Here is a 19685-nt window from a genome sequence, read left to right as displayed (position 1 = left end):
GATGCTTTTCAGTTCATCTGACTATACTTTTCAGCAATTAAATATAGTCCACTCCCTCCTGCTGAAATAGTGTCCCTGATACTTATCTGGTTTCTTTCTCAATCTCTTTTGTGGCATCTTCTACTCTGAACTCTAAATGTATTCTATACAGGTATTCTGTAGGACTAATTCTGGGCCCTCTCTTGTCTCTAAACTGTATTCCTGGTGATATGATCACATCCATTCCTGAAACTTTAAATATTGCCTTTATGCTGATAACTCCAAAATTCACATATAAATATACATATAAATAGATTTTTAAAAAAAACAGACCATTCTTCTGAGACCCAGGTTCACTTATCCAATGCCTACACATCTCCACTTATATGTCTCAAAAGAATCCTATCATGTTTGTTCTTCCTTCTCTATATTTTTAATTTTCTCTTTGTTCATATAATCAAACACACACTCGTACACATGTACACACACGAGATACATATAACACTATCCATATGATTCCTTTATTTTCTCATACCCAATGTCCAATCCATCAACAAATACTTTTGGCTCCAACTTCAGATATATCTAGAATCTATAACCACTTCTCAGTACCACCTTGCTGCTTGGTACTACTGTCTTGGTACATGTTATCATCATCTGTAATCATCTTAGACAATTACAATAGTCTCCTATGGGTAATGTTTAGCAGAGTTTTTTAAATGTATCATGTCACTCTGCTGCTCTAAATGCCTCTGTAATAGTTCCACAAAGCACAGGCATTCATAGAATAAAATCCAAAGTCCTGACATGGCCTACAAACCCTACATAATCTGGCCCCCTGCTACCTCCCCAATCTCCACCTACACCACTCTTATCCTCATTACATTACTCCAGCCCAACGGGTTTGGTTACTGATCCTTAATCTTACCAAGCACCCTACTGTCTCAGGGCCTTTGAATCTTCAATTCTCTCTACCTGGAATGATCCTCCTATAGATATCCACAAGGCTTGCACCCTCACTTCCATTGTTCTACAGAGAAGCTTTCTCTAAAAACCCTATATAAAACATCCTCCTTCGTGACTCTCTATGCCCTTACCTAGTTTACCTTTCCCTACAATTATATTATATATTGTTTTACTATCCACTTCCCTTATATTGCCCCAGACTGACTTTTCTTTTTCACATAGTACCCTATTCTTAACATTTCCACCATTCTCCTGGCCCCTTATCCTCTCCAAATTTCTCAGAGCTTTTTTATATTTACTATCCAGAATAATTAAAAGTCCATCTTCTCCATCTATGTTAGCACAAACTAGTAAGTCGGATTTTTAGCTTTTTCATTAACTTTGCCTTGCTTTGAGACTCTTAAATATGACCTACCATTCCATGACTTGAAGTGTTCAACCACAACTTCTTCCAATTTCTTTAATTTTGGATGACTATAGCAGAACTTTTTATCTTTATCTCCTAGAAATAAATAAATAAATAAAAATAAAACATGACAAAAAATTAAATGAAGTTTGAATTTTTATAAAAATTTCATTCTGAGAAAGAATCCAAATGGGAATCAGCAGCAAAGTACAAGGGGAAAATTCACATTTAGCTAAGCTATAAATCAGTTTTGGGTAGCTCTGAGAATTTTCACTACCAGTAACAACTACTACTAATTTCTACTATATATTTAAAGTTTATAAACTGCTTTAATATATATTTATCCTAAGTTGAAGAATAAAATATTTTAGCATTTAACAGGTCTATTGCTTCAGAAATATAACTAGGTATAAATAGACATGTGGATCAATGGAGCATAGTTTTAAAATTAACCTTGATAAAGAAGAAACAACATAAAATTTTAAAAGAAAAACCAAACCTTTTTGGATAGCAGAAATGCCACTTGTTGAAGTACTACGTGTATGTGCAAACATGTACTCCAGATGATTATAGAGTTTCATGAAGTCCTCATTTCGGCTAAGTTCATTTTTTGCCCGAGTCATTCCTTCAGAAATTAAGAAAATATTCTCCCAATAAATAAATGTAAGGAAACTGATTAAATGTATTATTTATTTAAAAGAAATTAACCTTCAGCAATGAATGCAAGTATTTCAAATTTAAAAATGAAAACCAGAAAGTTTTTCCAGTTCTGTATTCAGGTACATATTAATGAATGGCTTCCTTTTTCTATCCACTTGTCAGAATCAAAGAAACATGGGCTGGTACCTTGACGTTGGACATCTCAGCCTGCAGAACTGTGGGAAATATATGTCTATTGTGAGAGAAAGAAAGAGAAAGAGAGAGAAAAAGAAAAAGAAAGAAAGAAAGAAGGAAGGATGGATGGATGGATGGGGGAAGTCATTTGTTATTATGTAACTATTTCACTGCTACTTAAAATGAAGCATCTTAAGTAACTCAAACTGATCAATACATATTTTTAACCAAAATAATACATGTCAGCACTTCTTTAAATAATTTCATGTTACCTTTAGTTCCATCCATAATTCCGCAGAGAAAGAAATATAATGATCTCATTCCCATTTGCTGCAATAATTCATAACCATGATATAAGCTAATACAAATAGCGAACTCTCCCTCAATTATGCCTTGCTGCATTCCCTAGAAAAAACAAACACACATCAAATTTACCCAAAGAAAGAAATGAAGATGCATGTTCTGTGTAGAACTTAGTGGTTCTATTGAATGTCCCAAGATGTTGCTATGGAAAGGTGTCAACATATTTTCCATATATAAAATCTGTCTCTTTTTTTTCTTTTTCTTTTTAGGGCCACAACCAGGGCATATGGAATTTCCCAGGCTAGAATCAGAGCTGCAGCTGCTGGCCTACACCACAGGCCACAGCAATTCTGGATCTGAACTGCGTCTGTGACCCACACTGCAGCAACACTGGATCCTTAACCCACTCAGCGGGGCCAGGGATCAAACCCGCATCCTCACAGAAACTAGTTGGGTTGGTTACCACTAAGCCACAATGGGAACTCTGAGAATATATTTTCTTTTCCTTTATTACAGATGAAGACTATTATTTAATACCTTATATTTTTAGTAGAATTTAACATGTTACAATCATTTTAAATGTTGCCAGGATAGTGAAAAATGCCCTAAAATGGCACCCTAATTACCTAAAAGGGTAAATGACCTCTATATAAAATACAAACTCTCATCAGTGAAATCAAGTTCAGCAGGTTTAGGTTTAAAATTTTAAATTTCAGGAAACTCTAATCTCCTAGCAGAAATTTTAAAACATTTTATTAAAGTTTAGTAAAATAGGGAGTTCCCATTGTGGCACAGTGGAAATGAATTCAACTAGGAACCATAAGATTTCAGGTTTGATCCTTGGCCTCGCTCAGTGGGTTAAGGATCCGGCATTGCCCTAAGCTGTGGTGTAGGTCACAGACGCGGCTTGGATCTAGCGTTGCTGTGGCTCCAGCATAGACTGGCAGCAACAGCTCCAATTAGACCCCTAGCCTGGGAACCTCCATATGCTGCGGGTACGGCCCTAACAAAGACAAAAGACAAAAAATAAAATAAAGTTTAGTAAAATATACTGCAACTTCACAGGAAATTCCCTTGTGGTTCCTCAGATATTACAGAATAAAGTTCATTTTTCTAGTATATCATTGAAAGCTACTCCCATGTGGTCACAACCTAGATTAATGATCATATCTGACTTCCTCAACCCTTAACCTCAGCCAAATTGGCTTGCTCACTGTCCCCCTCATACCTTCATTCAATTGCCTCTGTCCTTTTGCACATGCATTCCCACTCAGTTCCAAGAATGACTCAGTGCCTTTTTTGCGCATGTGAGCATCTCTTTTGACTTTGGACTTAACTTGATGGATATATTTCTATCTACCTATTTTTTTCCTAATGAAGATTAAAAATAAGAAGCTTACTGTGATGTCTCTTCCAACCTTAGAATGGAGATTTAAGATTAAATGCTATGGGTCTAAAAGTTATACCCTCTTATGACCCTGTGACTTTGCAAAAGAGAAGTGAACTAAAAAGACCAATTTAATTAAAATCATAAGATAAATTTATCTTAATTCACTCCATTAAACTGTATTTCTACTAGATTTTTTTCATGCTTTTATAAATTATATAAATCATACCTGAACTGTTGATGAGCTAATACATACCAAAAAACAATCATTATTTATACTTCATCCTAGCTCTGAGTAAAAACTTAGTCTATTATTAAAATTTACTTTAAAATACCCACCATGGAGTTCCCATCATGGTGCAATGGAAACAAATCTGACTAGGAACCATGAGGTTGAGGGTTTGATTTCTGGCCTCACTCAGTGGGTTAAGGATCTGGCGTTGCCGTGAGCTGTGGTGTAGGCTGCAGACTTGGCTAAGATCCTGCATTGCTGTGGCTATGGCGTAGGCCAACAGCTGTAGCTCCAATCTGACCCCTAGCCTGAGAAGCTCCATATGTTGCAGGTGTGGCCCTAAAAAGCAAAAAATAAAATAAAATAAAATAAAATTAAATTAAATTAAGTTAAATACCCACCACAATATTTGGAGATGGATTTTTCCTAAATTGATCTCTTGCCAGAATTATTTGGTATTTTGTTAGATTTGGGATATCCCTTCTCATCAAAACATTCCTTTGAATCAAAGAATGGGCAAATGCTTCCAAAATCTGAAAATTTTAAGGAAATTTAGTTAAAGTTTGCTTGAAAACCCTTTTTCAAAAACATATATTTCCTCACATACTAGAACAGTTATATATATTAAATTATATATTAAATAAAGTTTGTCTTGAAATGAATTTTTAGATACAGAAAGGATGATCATATTTCAAAGTACTTAACTTTTATACCCAGATAATATCCATGAGTCAATACAAGCAATTATTAGATCCACCTATAATTTAAGAATATGTGTTTATCTGTTTATTTTTTCAATATTTATTTATTTATTTATTTTTGTCTTTCTAGGGTCATTCCGACAGCATACAGAGGTTCCCAGGTTAGGGGTCCAATCAGAGCTGTAGCCGCCTGCCTATACCAGAGCCACGGCAATGCAGGATCTGAGCCACGTCTGCGAACTACACCACAACTCACGGCAACACCAGATCTTTAACCCACTGATCCAGGCCAGGGATCGAGCCCACGTCCTCATGGATGTTAGGTTCGTTAAGTGCTGAGCCACAACAGGAACTCCCCTTTTTTCAATTTTTAAATAATTGAAGTATAGTTGATTTACGTCGTGTTAGTTTCAGGTGTACAGCATAATGATTTAGTTTTGTTCAGATTATTTTCCTTATAAGTTATTAAATATACATGTATATATCTGTTTGTTTCTTAACTCTCCTCTCTTTCCCCCAACCTAAGCACAATGATAGGAGAGCCTTGATTTCTTCTCTGTTGCCTCTTCAGTGCCTAGAACAAAGTCTGCACATAGGCAAATATTTGTAGAGTGATGACTAAATCAAAATACCTTGAGTACATTCAATTTTATTCACTGATTCATTCTTTCCAAAATATTTATTAAGCACATACTATACATCAAGTATTGCTCCTGATGCTAGGGATACTGTGGCTGAGAGAAATAAAGAGGGAAGAAAAGAATAAAGAAGTGAACAAAGTAGAGAATTTCGATTATGATAAATACATTCAAGAACCTAAAACACAATAATGCTGTAGAGTCTTTGAGGGGAAAGAGGTCATTATTAAATAAGGAGAACAAAGAGTTTCTTTTTTTTCTTGGTTGGGGAGAGCAATAGCACTGTCCAGCCCAACAAGCACCCCTCCAACCCCCTCCCCTCACCCCCGCCATCAGGCCCCGGGAAGCAAAGGAGAGGGACCTTAGATAGTGACCTGGCCAGCACCCTTCCACTTCTAGGCAACATGTTTCCCCACTAAGACTGGGGGCCTCACAAGAGGTGAGGGGTGCAAGCAACAGGGCCTGCTGCTACACTGGTGGCAGCAGCGGTACTCTGGGGTTGAAGTGGGCATTTGGGCTCCCACAAGGCAAAAAAAAAAATAAAGTGAAAAAAAAAAAGCACTCTAAAAATATCAGTAGTTAAATTATCATGTGTGATTAAATAAATTACAACTTTTAGATTCTTACAAGTAGAGTGATTTTAATCATAACCAAATGTATTAGCATTTATGAGATGATTACCAGAAAGATTTGGCCAATTCTTAAATTATTAAAACTTAGAATTTTGTTACAAATAATTAAAAAAAAAAAAAATGGAGTTTCCATCATGGCTTAATGGTAACAAACATGACTAGTATCCATGAGAGCTCAGGTTTGATCCCTGGCCTTGCTCAGTGGGTTAAGGATCTGGAGTTGCTGTGAGCTGTGGTGTAGGTCACAGACGTGGCTCGGATCTGGCATTGTGGTGGCTGTGCCACAGGATGGCAGCTGCAGCTCCAATTCAGTCCCTAGTCTGAGAACTTCCTTATACTGCACCCATGGGCCTAAAAAGCAAAAAGCAAAAAAAAACAAAAACAAACCATATTCCTATAAAACTTTAAGAAAAACCTCTTAAAGGTTAAATGACAGAGAAATGTTTTGTTTACCAATCTGCAAACAAACTACTTCAAAACATCACAGATTAAAACAACAACCATCTTATTTGCTTGTGATTCTTTTTCCGCAGGGAAGAATTCAAGTAGGTGACAGAGAAGGCCTAAAAGCAATGACAACACAGTAACAATACGCACGTCAAATGTCCATGTCTTGGTTTCTAAATACCATTTTTCCATAATAGAAATGAGGATTCCTTGAAGAGACTGTTGATTCCACGACTGAGACAGGAAAACTACTGAATGAGCATAAAATATCTTATAATGCCAAAAAGTTAGGAAGTAGTCCTCCTCCCCCCACCCCCAAAAAAGGGGCTAAAGGACTCAGGAGCCATCTTAAAGGAGCTCCCAATGGCCAAAGCTAGAACAATCTGAGTAACAAAATTAATAATGATAGTATTAGAAAAAATAATTATCCGTTAGTCCGCATTAATATAAAGAACTGAATAAATAAATGGGGAGAGGAAACAGTTCTTCGTAATAATTCAAATTATCAACTGTAAAATAAATGAGGGAAAGAAGAAAAAATGATTAAATAAATACTACATAAATAACTGTTGTAGGCAAAAACCATCATTACATGCTAAAATTAATGGACCAAGTATTTTGAGAAATAGGATATTTGCATAGTCCCAAAGTATCTAGCCACTGGAACTCTCTATACTCTTTTTGCAAATTTTCTGAATGTCTAAAATTACTGCAAAACAAAATATTAAAAATAAAAAAATTCTGTCAGGGCACTGCAGTGACAGCTTGTCTCTGTCCTGATGTGTGTAGACTCAGAGGGCTTGGGGCTAGCTGAAATAGCTGTACTGGGGCCATGTGTCTACATCCTTCATTGTAGAAATCTACTGGTTCCTCCCTTCTCCTCAACATGGCTAACATGTGCTCATCACGGCTAACTTGGGTTCATCACATTGTACTACCGATCAAAGTCAGTCACAGGGCAAGCCTAGAGTCTAGGGAAGCAGAAATGTATCCCACCTCTCAATGGGAAGACTAGCAAAGACTCTGCAGCCTTGTTTAATCCACAGCATTGAGGTTATAAAAACAAGGTATTCTCCTAGCATGACACAAATTATGAACTTTAGAAAACCAATTGTTACCCCAAATTATTACTTTCTCCCACTGAAAATGATAACAGTCTGAGCAGTTTTTCTTACAGCTACATACTAACACTTGGACCAGATAATTCTTTATTGTTGGGGGGCTCTCCTGTCCATGACAGGATGCTATTTCACATTCCTGGCCTGTAAACACTAGATACCAGTAAAAAATCCACACTCTACTCCTTCCAGTTATAACAACCAGAAATGTCAAATGTCACCAGTGGGCAAGGTAGCCTGAAAAACACTGTTGTACAAGGAGGAAAATATTGAAAATACATTTCCTTACAAAGAAACTTCCGACTGAATCTGGATACCTGTCTTGGACATGTTTACCATATGAAAATTCACTGTGTTTTGTGTCATCTGTTCATATATGTTTGGGGGGGGTTATAAAGCAGTTACAAGGTTTACTTAAACCTACTCAAACTTACAAGCTTTTGCACAGCAATAGAAAACCATAAACAGAAAGAAAAAAAAATACTCACTAGGAGAAAATACTTGCAAACAGTACAACTGACAAGGGCTGAATCGCCAAAATATACAAAGTATACAGCTCATACAACTCAACAATTAAAAAAAAACCCAATCAAAAAATGGGCAAAAGAACTAAATAGACATTTCTCCAAAGAAGACATACAAACGGCCAATAGGCACATGGAAAGATGCTTAACATCACTAATTATGAGGGAAATGCGAATCAAAACTACAGTGAGGTATCACCTCACGCCAGTCAGAATGGCCATCATTACAAAGTCTACAAATAGCAAATGCTAGAGAGGGTGTGGAGGAAAGGGAACCCTCCCTACACTGTTGGTAGGAATATAAGTTGGTGCAGCCACTATGGAAAACAGTACAGAGGTTCCTCATAAAACTAAAAGTAGAATTGCCATATGAACCAGTAATCCCACTCCTGGGCATAACTCCAGATATAACAGTAATTCAAAAAGACACATGTACCCCTATGTTCATTCATAGCAGTACTATTCACAATAGCCAAGACATGGAAACAAACTAAATGTCCATCAATAGATGAATGGATAATGAGGATGTGGTACAAAAATACAATGGCTATTACTCAGCCATTTGCATTAACATGGATGGACCCAGAGATAACCATACTAAGTGAAATAAGTTAGACAAATACTGTATGATATCACTTACATGTGGAATCTAAAATATAACACACATGAACATATAACACACATATGAAACAGAAACAGACTCACATAGAGAACAGACTTGTTGCCAATGAAAAGAGTGGAAAAGGGATAGAATGGGAATTTGGAATTAACAGATGCAAACTATTATATATACAATGGATAACAAGGGCCTACTGTATAGCACAGGGAACTATATTCAATACTCTGTGATAAACTGTAATGGAAAAGATTATTTTTTTTAAAGTGATAACTAAACCATTTTGCTGTATAGCAGAAATTAATACAACATTGTAAATCAACTATACTTCAATAAAAATAAGTTTTTTGTTTTTGTGGGTTTTTTGTTTGTTTTTTTTGCCTTTTTCTAGGGCCACTTCTCTTGGCATATGGAGGTTCCCAGGCTAGGGGTCTAATCTGAGCTGTAGCCACCAGCCTACACCAGAGCCACAGCAATGCGTGATCCGAGCAACATCTGCAACCTACACCACAGCTCACGGCAAATTACGGATCCTTAATCCACTGAGCAAGGCCAGGGATCGAACCCTCAACCTCATGGTTCCTAGTTGGATTCGTTAACCACTGAGCCATGACGGGAACTCCATAAATAGATTTCTAGCTCAGTCCTTTTTTTGTTTTTTTTGCCTTTTTGCCGTTTCTTGGGCCGCTTCCGTGGCACATGGAGGTTCCCAGGAAAAATAAGTTTTAAAAAATGCAAAACTATGTAAGGCTATTATTGGCTTTAGACATGGTCATCATTTTGCATTTCCTCTTTAACTAATAGTTTCCCAGTATAATAAAATATGATGCAGATACCAAAAATTTTAATTTTAAAGAATTTTTTCAGGATTTCCTGTCATAGCTCAGCGGACGCAAATCTGACTAGCATCCATGAGGATGCATATTTGATCCCTGGCCTCGTTCAGTGGGTTAAGGATCCGGCATTGTCGTAAGCTGTGGTGTAGGTTGCAAACACGGGTCAGATCCCAAGGTTGCTGTGGCTATGGCATAGCACAGCAGCTACAGCTCCAATTAGACCCCTAGCCTGGGAACCTTCAAATGCCATGGATGCAGCCCTGAAAAGAGGACAAAAAAAAAAAAAAGAATTTTTCCATATTAATTACATAAAATGATTCTAACTATATACTCCTACAGTCAGATTTTGTTAACTAAAATAATCACATTATCAGTTCATCTACTGAAACCCTCAATGATGATAAAAATGGCTTACCTGTATATATGCCTTTTGGATAGCTGCAAGTTCTTCACTGAGAGGAACAACAAGTTTTTCAACTCGTCTTTCATGAGAGTATGGCAAAATATCTGGAGCATCTTCAGAACGAAGTTCTATCTGCTCAATTAGTAGATTAGTAATAACCTGTTGCACAGCCTATACAAAATCAATTAAGTATGATTATAAACTATATTACATGTTAAATCTTTTAGTCTTTCACTAAAAAAAATAAAATAGCAATAAATTGTTGAAAAAGTCTTTAGAAACATCTTTATTGTATGCAGCCCTTCAAGCCAAGCATCCAAGAAATAAGAATATTAGTAAATGTCCAATAAATTCCTCAAATGCATTTAGCACTTTCCAATGACAGTGATGTATTCTATCAATATTTATAAAGACTCAGACCAAATAGAGGTTTTAGATTAGCAAACTAAATCCCCCAAACATTATACAATAGTCAATTTTAGAGGCAGAACTAAAACCCAAATTTCCTGATTCCCTGGCAAACACTTTTTTCCACCGATTTTTTTTTTCTTGTTATAGCCACACCTGCAGCATATGGAATTTCCCATGTTAGGGGTCAAATTGAGGCTGCACCTGCCTGTGTAGGCCATAGCAATGGTGGACATGAGCCACATCTGTGACCTATACAGGATCATTAACACACTGAATGAGGCCAGGAATTGAACCTGCATCTTCACAGAGACTATGTCAGGTTCTTAACCTCCTGAGCCACAGTGGGAACTCCCTCCACAAGAAATCTTGTTACTGTTACAAGATACAAATGTATCTTAGGAATACTTTACAAATTGACTTGTTAAGAAACTGAAAGCACAGGTCCTATTCTAAATCAATTATTAATAAATTATGGAATATTTTCCATTTAAATCAATATATATGATGTGAATATTTTTGTAGCCAAACTTCTTTTATCTTTTCTTTTTTTTTTTTTTTTTTTGCTTTTTAGGGCCATACCCACAGCATATGGAGGTTCCCAGGCTAGGGGTCGAATTGAAGCTACAGCTGCCGGCCTACACCAGAGCCACAGCAAAGCCAGATTGGAGATGTGTCTGTGAACTACACCACAGTTCACGACAACACCAGATCCTTAACCCACTGAGCAAGGCCAGGGATCAAACCCTCAACCTCATGGTTTCTAGTCGGATTCGTTTCCACTGCGCCACAACAGGAACTCCTCCGGAGCTAAATTTCATTCATTCAAAGCTTATAAATTTGATTGTAAAAATAGGGAACTAGACAAAAAACATAAAACCTGTTGCAAAACAATTGCTACAACATTAGACCATAGTACTGAATGTAATGAAAAGAAAGGAAGGGAAGGAGGAAGAATCCTGAAAGTATCTAGAAATTAAGACCTCTTTAAAATAAAAAAAATAAAATAAAACTAGTAAAGCCTCATGGGCTTAGTTTCAGACAAAAAATACTCTAGGGCAAAAATCACGTCTTAATTACTTTTATATTCCCAATACCTAGTACAGTATCTAATACAGTAGTACACTACAGTTGCTGACAGGCTACATACATTCAAAAGCTAGAATAAATGTATGAACATTTTTTAAAATTGAGTAAGACTTTAGCATTAATCATTCACTCATTCAACAAATATTTGAGTAACTCCTACATGCTAGGTATTGAGTTGGTGATAGAGGTATATCCAAAATACATATAATCCCTACATCCATGTATTTAAGGGGGGCAAAGAGACAACAACTGAATAAGCAAAAAATAATAATAATAACAGATTGTTATGAATATTAAGAAAATCACAAGATGGGAGGAGCTGTCTTTTGATAGCTTGGAGTGAATTTTTCTGAAATCATGATATTTAAGCACAGACTTAAAAGATGACTAAAAAAATAATCAAACCATGTTTAAACAAAATTAGGGGAGAGATGAGAGGATAGAAATTTCTAAAAACCTCAAAACTACAGAAAGAGGAAAAAAGTCATAGCTTGGCAGAAGCTATCTTAAAAACTATCCAAAACCCAAAACAGAAGACTACTCAGCTACTAAGTTAGACTGTCATGTAATAGGGCTCAAAATCTGCATTTCTATCATCTTCCAATAAAGAAAACTCAAGCTGCCTGGAGAAATGGGTGATTCCACAGTGAGAACAGGAAAAATACTAAGTGAGCATAAAATATGTTTTAATAACAGAAAGTTAGGAAGTGTTCAAAACAAACAAAAAAGTGCTATCTAAAGGACAGAGGAACCATCTTCAAGGTACCCCCAATGGCCAAATCTAGAACAAATTGAGAAACAAAATTATTAATGATAGTATTGGGTTGTTGCCCACAAACAAAAACATATCCGTGTGTGTTGTGTGTGTGTATGTGTGTGTGTGTGTCTTTTTAGGTCCGCGTCTTGGCATATGGAAGTTCCCAGGCCAGGGGTAAAATCGGAGCTATAGCTGCAGGGCTGTGTCACAGCCACAGCAACGCCAGATCCTGCACCACAGCTCACAGCAATGCCAGATCCTTAACCCACTGAGCAAGGCCAGGGACCAAACCCATGTCCTCAGGGATACTATCGGGTCTGTTGCTGCTGAGCCACAACAGGAACTCATCCATTAGTCTCTATTGATGTAAAAAAAATTGAATTACAAATAAATGAAGAAAAGATACAGCTCTTCACTACAGAAGAATTCAAATTTTTAAATGTTAAAAAAAAAGAGGGGGAGGGAAAGAGGAGATAATGATTAGACAAAGAGCACAGAAATAAATTGTTGCAAGCAAGAGCCACCACTGGATGACAAAACAGAATATTTACATAGTCTCCAAGTACCTCCCCCACAACAGACTTAATCACAAAAACAAAAACAATAGTTTTACAATGGAGAAACCAGGAAGTATTCATTTTAAACAAGACAAGATTTACAGCAGCAGTAATAAGACAAATCATCAAGTATTCCTTGATACAATGTGCTAAGAAAGGTACAGAATCACCTCTGGGATATTCTTGCCAAAAAGCATACATAACTTTATTCCAATCATAAGAAAACATCAGACAAACCCAAACTGAGAGCTATTCAACAAAATAACTGGCACTTACTCTTCAAGAGCATCAAGGTCATAGAAGACAAGAAAAGAATGAGGAACTGTCACAGACTAGAAGGTACTGAGGAGACATGACAACTAAATGCAATGTGGGATCCTGGATGATCCCAGAGCAGAAAAGGATACTGGTAGGAAAGCTGGCAATACTCACATAAGGTCTGCAGATTAGTTACTAGTTTGTACCAATGTTAATTTCTTGGATTTGATAATTTTACTGTGGTTATATAATACATTAACATTAGAGGAAGCTGAGCAAAGGAGATACAGAGACAAATATTTGGAAATATTCTGGAAGTCTAAAGTCATTTCAAAATAAAGCTGAAAAACAGTAAAAATTTTAAGCAGCCTTAGGTGATTGTCTGGCACACTGAAGTCTAAAAACTAGTAATGAAGAAAATCTCCTGCAACCATAGAAGGAAAGATAGGCATCTTATGGGAAATACTGTAGTCCTTATGTCAAACTAAATATTTCTGGCCACATATAAAAGTTCTTATTTTCTTTAATATTAATAAAATTTACTTACCTTTATATCACTACCTGGTGTGGCACTAAGAGCCAAGATTCTAAAGTGATTTGTATATTTGACTAGTTCTCTTACAACCTTTAAGAAAAAAAAAAGTTCTTTAATTTCATCTGCCCAATACAAAAATAAAAATGATTCTGCTAAACAAGCTATTATATACGGTCCATTATCACTACTCCTTATTTAGAGTATTGATGGTCTAATGGATGGAACTATCATTAGTTACATTATCCGAAGAGCAAATGGTTTAGGATTACACTCTACACCAGTAAAAACCACTTTAGGCTTTCTTTTATACATAAAGCTACAACATCAAAGCCTATAAAGAGGCAAATCAAAATACTCAGAGAATTAATTCAAGGGCAAATGGTAGGAAAAAAATCAAGTCTATTCTCCATTGTTTGGGCCACAGTTTAGCCTTATAGCCATATCCATATGCATACTTGCCAAATTAAGATAAATCCTAACATAAAAATAGAAAAAAAATTAATATGAAATTAAATTTGAAAGAGTTTTAGTAAAGATTTTATTTTTCTTGCTTTTTTTTTAGGGTTGCATCCACAACATATGGAAATTCCCAGGCTAGGGGTTGCATCAGAGCTATGGCTGCTGGCCTATGCCACAGCCACAGCAATGCCAGATCTGAGCTGCATCTGTGACCTACACCACAGCTCACGGCAATGCCAGATCCTTAACTCACTGAGAAAGGCTAGGGATAGAACCTGCATCCTCATGGATACTAGTGAGTTTGGTTACTGCTGAGCCACAATGGGAACTCCTTAATAAAGATTTTAAAGAAGTTCAATTTCATATGGAAAGCTCAAAAATCTTTAATTAAGTTTATTCATAAATGAATAAGGCTAATTTAGGATTTAAAAAAAAATTTTTGGCCACACCTATAGCATGTGGGTTCACCCAGGCCAGGGATCCAACCAAGGCCACAGCAGAGACCTGATTTACTGCAGTGACAATGCCAAATCCTTAAACTGCTGCACTATGACAACTCCCTTGAGGTCATTTTTTAAATCTAACTTCAGTTTTAAATCCTAAAACATTTTCTCAATGGCACCAAAGTATTATTCTAGGATTTGCAGTTTTAATTCAATACCCATTTCTGGTATAATTAATACCTGATAATCTGCCAGATTTCCATATGCCCCCAATAAAAGGAAAAAGACCTCTAAGTAAACTGAGATAAAGTAACAGCTCTCAGTATCCCATACGTCTACATTAGATAAGGAAACTAAAGCCTGATTATTAATTTTTTTTAATTGAGGTATAGTTGATTTATAATACTGTCTTAGTTTCAGGTGTACAGCATAGAGATTCAGTATTTCTGGATTATATTCCAGTAAAGATTATTATAAGATAATGGGTATAATTCCCTGTGCTCTACAGTATATCATTTTTGCTTACCTATTACTCCTAATTTGTCCCTCCCCTGTTCCCTCTCCCCTTTGGTAACCATAAGTTTGTTTTCTATGTCTGTGAATCTGTTTCTGTTTTCTATATACATTTGTTTGTATTATTTTTTTAGATTCCATATGTAAGTAATATCATATAGTATTTGTCTTTCTTTGACTTATTTCACTGAGTATAATATTTTCTAGGTCTATCCACATTGCTGCAAATGACAGTATCTCATTCTTTTTTATGACTAATATCCTAGTACATATGTATATGCCACTTCTTCTTAATCCAACCAATCTGTTGGTGGGCATTTGGGTTGCTTCCCATTTCTTGGCTAATGTAAATAGCACTAAAACCAGATTATCTTAAAACTGCTCTCATTTCAACCCATGTCAAAAATGAATTTAATAAGAATTCAATTTTAATGAATTTAAACAATATTAATACTCAAAAAGTATTTCTTTTTTTCTTTTTGCCTTTTCTAGGGCCACTTCCCATAACATATGGAGGTTCCCAGGCTAGGGGTCTCATCAGAGCTGTAGCCTCTGGCCTACGCCAGAGCCACAGCAACTCGGGATCCAAGCCACATCTGAGACCTATACCACAGCTCACAGCAACACCGGATCCTTAACCCACTGAGCAAGGCCAGGTATCAAACCTGAAACCTCATGGTTCCAAGTCTGATTTGTTAACCACTGCGCCACGACCGGAACACCTCAAAAAGTTATTATTTATGGAGTTTTTAAAAATATGGTACAAAGGAGTTCCTGCTGTGGTGCAACAGGATCTGTGGCATCTCTAGAGCACTGAAACGGAGGTTCAATCTCTGCTTGGCAAACTGAGTTAAGGATCTGGCATTGCCACAGATGCAGCTTCGGTTGCATCTGCAGCTGGGATCTGACCCCTGGCCTGGGAACTCCATAAGCTGTGGGGCAGCCAAAAAAGAAAGAAAGATACAGAATACATATAAAGACAGAGTATTATACTTAGTGGAAACTTAAGCCCAATCATCCTAATTAAAAACTGATACAAGACACAATGTTCCTAATACATTACATTTTTTTCCAAGAGGGTTCTCAAGCATTTTGTAGAAGTGGTGTTGTGTTTGTAACCCAGGAAGCCATATTCTTCCACAAGCTGTCTCCCTCCTGGAAACTATATCTGAAATATTCAATGTAGTATAAACTATCAGAGTTGTTTGGATATTAAAGAAGTCAGTAAAGCCTCACTGTACTCAATAAAAGTGTAAGCCTTTGTAGTTAAAAAAAAAAAAAAATTAAAAAAAAAATCAAGGAGTTCCCATCATGGCTCAGTGGAAATTAATCCAACTAATATCTATGAGGATGCAAGTTTGATCCCTGGCCCCACTCAGTGGGTTGAGGATCTGGCATTGCCATGAGCTGTGGTGTAGGTTGCAGACTTGCCTCAGATCCCAAGTTGCTATGGCTGTGGCGTAGGCTGGAAGCTGTAGCTCCAATTGGACCCCTGGACTGGCAACTTCCATATGCTGTGGGTGTAACACCAAAAAAAAAAAAAAAAAAAAAAAATCACCTAATGCCTAAAATATTTTGAAAGTAAAGTTGCTAAATGTACAAAATGAATTCCATAGAGTTATAAATGTTTTAAATACCTCTCTCAAGTAGAAACTTTAACACAATGGGTATTAATTTAACTTGGAAAGATATAAATAAATGGAAAAATATATCCATCTCGGGTGAGATCGAAGGTCAACTCTAAGAAAGATGACAATTCTCAAAAAGATAATAGGTATAAAAAAAATAGGTATAATACAATAATTCTTCAAGTCCACAGGAAACTACTTTACAAAACCACAAACTGGCAGTTAAATTCATCTCTTTACACTAAATGAAATCAATTGTCCTTCTATTCTTACTGCATACGTTCTCCCTAGCATCACCAGCTATTCTGGTTTTAATTATGTACCACCTATATGCTGATGATTTCCAAATCTGTATCTCTAGCTCTGAACCCTCCACTGAGATCTGTACTTCTCAGTCATCCACTGCCTACTGAGTATTACAGCTAGATTCCTCATAGATGCCTCAAACTCAACAATTTAAAACTACTCACTCTTTCCACAAAACCCTAGATGCTCTCTGCCTCCAGAAGTCTTTATCTACTAATAGCATCACCATCCTCACAATCTTCCAAGCCAGAAATCTGGGAGACATCCTAAATTGCTCCTACCCCTCACTGTACACCTTGCTTTTACCCTTCTCTCCCCTAATCTCTTTTAAATCTGAAGCATCACCGCAGCTAAATATTTTTCAATGAGTCTCTACCACCTGTATCTCCTATAGCCTACAAAGGGCATTCAAACTGCTAAGCATAGACTACAAATCCTTTCAGAACCTTACTTCTAAGTAACTTTTCAGCTATATTCCACCTCTTCACCTTTGTACTTTATATTCCTAAGGTACTTAACTGGGAGTCAGTATTAGGTACCTGCATACATTACATCATTCAATCCTTAAACCAACGTTGACAGTTAAGTATTATTTTACCTAGCTGCCAAGGAATAACACTGCATATCGACCTAATCCTTTGACTATTATCTTAGTACCAAATCTCCATCTCTATACCCTATAATGGATCACTGTCTCAAACATGACGACTCTCACCATCTACATCAGACACGAATGGTCTCCTTAAGCTTTAAAAACAAACAGCAGAGATATTGATTTGAATGAAGGATAGTATTTCCTATCATTCTCGGTTGAGCTAATAGATATAAGGCCTTTCATAATAATAATAATACCATCAATACCTTCAGTCATTAATAATTATTCTCCAAAATGCTCTTTAATAGGTTTACAGGATAAAATATTTTTAAACAAAATTACCTGGCAGTAAGCATAGTTTCCAAGAGCTCTATGAGCTTCATCAATAACTAGACACTTTATTTCAGCAGCAGGACAAGCTCCTCTAGAAAGATCATTTACCATGACTTGAGGTGTAAGAAAAAGGACTCTCTTACTGTCCCATATTTCCTTCCTGGTGAAAACCTGAGTAGACCCTGTAAATAAAAGTGACACTTTACATTCTTAACCCCAGACTATTATCTGTAAAATATAAATAATCTGGCCTATTATCAGAATATATTCCTGCTTTGGTAATCTGCTTCTAAAATGATAATTGGACTCTCATTGGAATGCTACATTTTAAAACTTTGTTGTGCTTAAAATGGCAATCTGGCTTTTACCACAACTAAGCCGCCTTTAGGGAATTCCTACAAAATGACAAAATAGTAATTCAAAGAAAAAAAATCCTCAACTGGGAAATCCTTTTGGGGAAGAAATTCAGGAAAACTCACGTTCACTTACTAATGGGGTATACCCACATAATGACTTCAAAATGCTACAGGAATCCTTTGAAGATTGAATAAAGTAACCCTATCCATTAGAGATGGGCTCGCTACAAGAAGATGATGTTTTAAGGGAGAAGACGTAAAATAAGTATATTGTGATCTGGGGGCTGTTTCACATGAATCAGGAATTCCCTTAGTGCTATTGCCAGCAGAATGCGTGCTTTCCCCTGGGTGCCCAGCTCTTAATTTCAAATTAGCCAACTGTTTCTAAGATACCTGTCATTTCGGCCATGTGGGACTGCGGGATACCCATCACCCGGTAGCAAGCTTCGATCTGCTGTGTGACCAAAGGTTTTGTGGGGGCCATGAAAACCACTTTGCCAGAAGGGAACCAGCGGTAGAAATTGTACATGACCACGGCGGCAATAAAGGTCTTTCCCAAGCCGGTGGGCAGACAAACCAGCGTGTTGCAAAACAGAGCGGTCCTGGCGATGTTCAATTGGTAGTCCCGCACTGGGCAATTAGTAGGGTAAATCCACAGGGCGCCCGCGGAGGTGCAGAACCCGCCATTCTCTAGACTTAGCTGCTGCTCTGCTTCGTACACTGCAACCAGCAATACATCATCGTCGGACTCTGGCTGAGCCTCGGCAGCCTCTGCCGCCTCTGTCTCCTGTGCCGCTGTAGAAAACTGCGCGCTGGAGATGCCAGGGCTCTGAGTCCTCCCAGTTCCAGAACTGCAACTCGGAGCCCCGGCGGATCGGGAAACTCTTGAGCCCCACGTCTGGAAAAGCGTTCTTTGCCGTCCGCTCATTAGGCCGACGACCACCGAAGACAGGCCAGCAGCTCTTGCAGCTAAGAGCCTCCGTTCCAACCCCCATCGGTTACCTTCGCGTAAAAAGGAGTAGAACCAGAGGCGGGACTAAGGCCAGTTTATCCAGTTGAAAATGCCGCCACTGAGTCTGCGTGGGGAATATGATTGGCGGGCTTCCCGGAAATCCTGCCGCCCTCTCGGAGACGCAAGCGCTTTATCAAGGAGCTACTATAAATTTGGTCCCCCGGTCAATTTCTTCTCCACTCTAAATTGGGTTCCGTTTTCCTAGATTAGGTGTCTGGGCGTCGTTGCTAAAATGATATAGCTTAAAATGATACAATAAATAACCTTGAGATTCAAAACTGTAGATACTCATATATTTTGAACTTAATGAGCATCTAACGTGCTTGTTGGTTGTATTTCTAAACTGAAAGAAGAGGTGAAAAACAAACGTGTTTAGACAGAATTAAATAACTTGTCTTATTTCTCTATCCAGAC

At 37.2% G+C, this 19685-nt stretch overlaps 1 protein-coding gene across 2 annotated transcripts in view; it reads right to left on the bottom strand.

The window, feature by feature from the left end:
• FANCM (FA complementation group M) overlaps positions 1–19281 on the bottom strand; it is a 63872-nt gene extending 44591 nt beyond the window's left edge. Inside the window, exons 1-8 of one of the 2 annotated variants that reach the window (XM_003480459.5) lie at positions 18653–19281; positions 17913–18085; positions 13639–13716; positions 10035–10193; positions 4509–4640; positions 2458–2590; positions 1851–1976; positions 1361–1447 (exon numbers count right to left, since the gene is read on the bottom strand). In XM_003480459.5, the coding sequence (XP_003480507.1) occupies positions 1361–1447; positions 1851–1976; positions 2458–2590; positions 4509–4640; positions 10035–10193; positions 13639–13716; positions 17913–18085; positions 18653–19187 (1423 nt within the window). In that variant the 5' untranslated portion in view covers positions 19188–19281. The remainder of the gene's footprint in view (positions 1–1360; positions 1448–1850; positions 1977–2457; positions 2591–4508; positions 4641–10034; positions 10194–13638; positions 13717–17912; positions 18086–18652) is intronic. The other variant, XM_021101202.2, reaches the window with a different exon arrangement.
• Positions 19282–19685: the final 404 nt, after the last annotated feature.

This window comes from Sus scrofa, chromosome 1, assembly GCF_054392235.1.
Source record: "Sus scrofa isolate SSC_HxYL_T2T_F1_AM1 chromosome 1, Sscrofa_HxYL_maternal_Yorkshire_Landrace_v2.0, whole genome shotgun sequence".
Lineage (NCBI taxonomy): Eukaryota > Metazoa > Chordata > Mammalia > Artiodactyla > Suidae > Sus > Sus scrofa.
The sequence above is the reverse complement of the archived record's forward strand: the minus strand, read 5'-3'. Positions and strand labels throughout refer to the sequence as shown.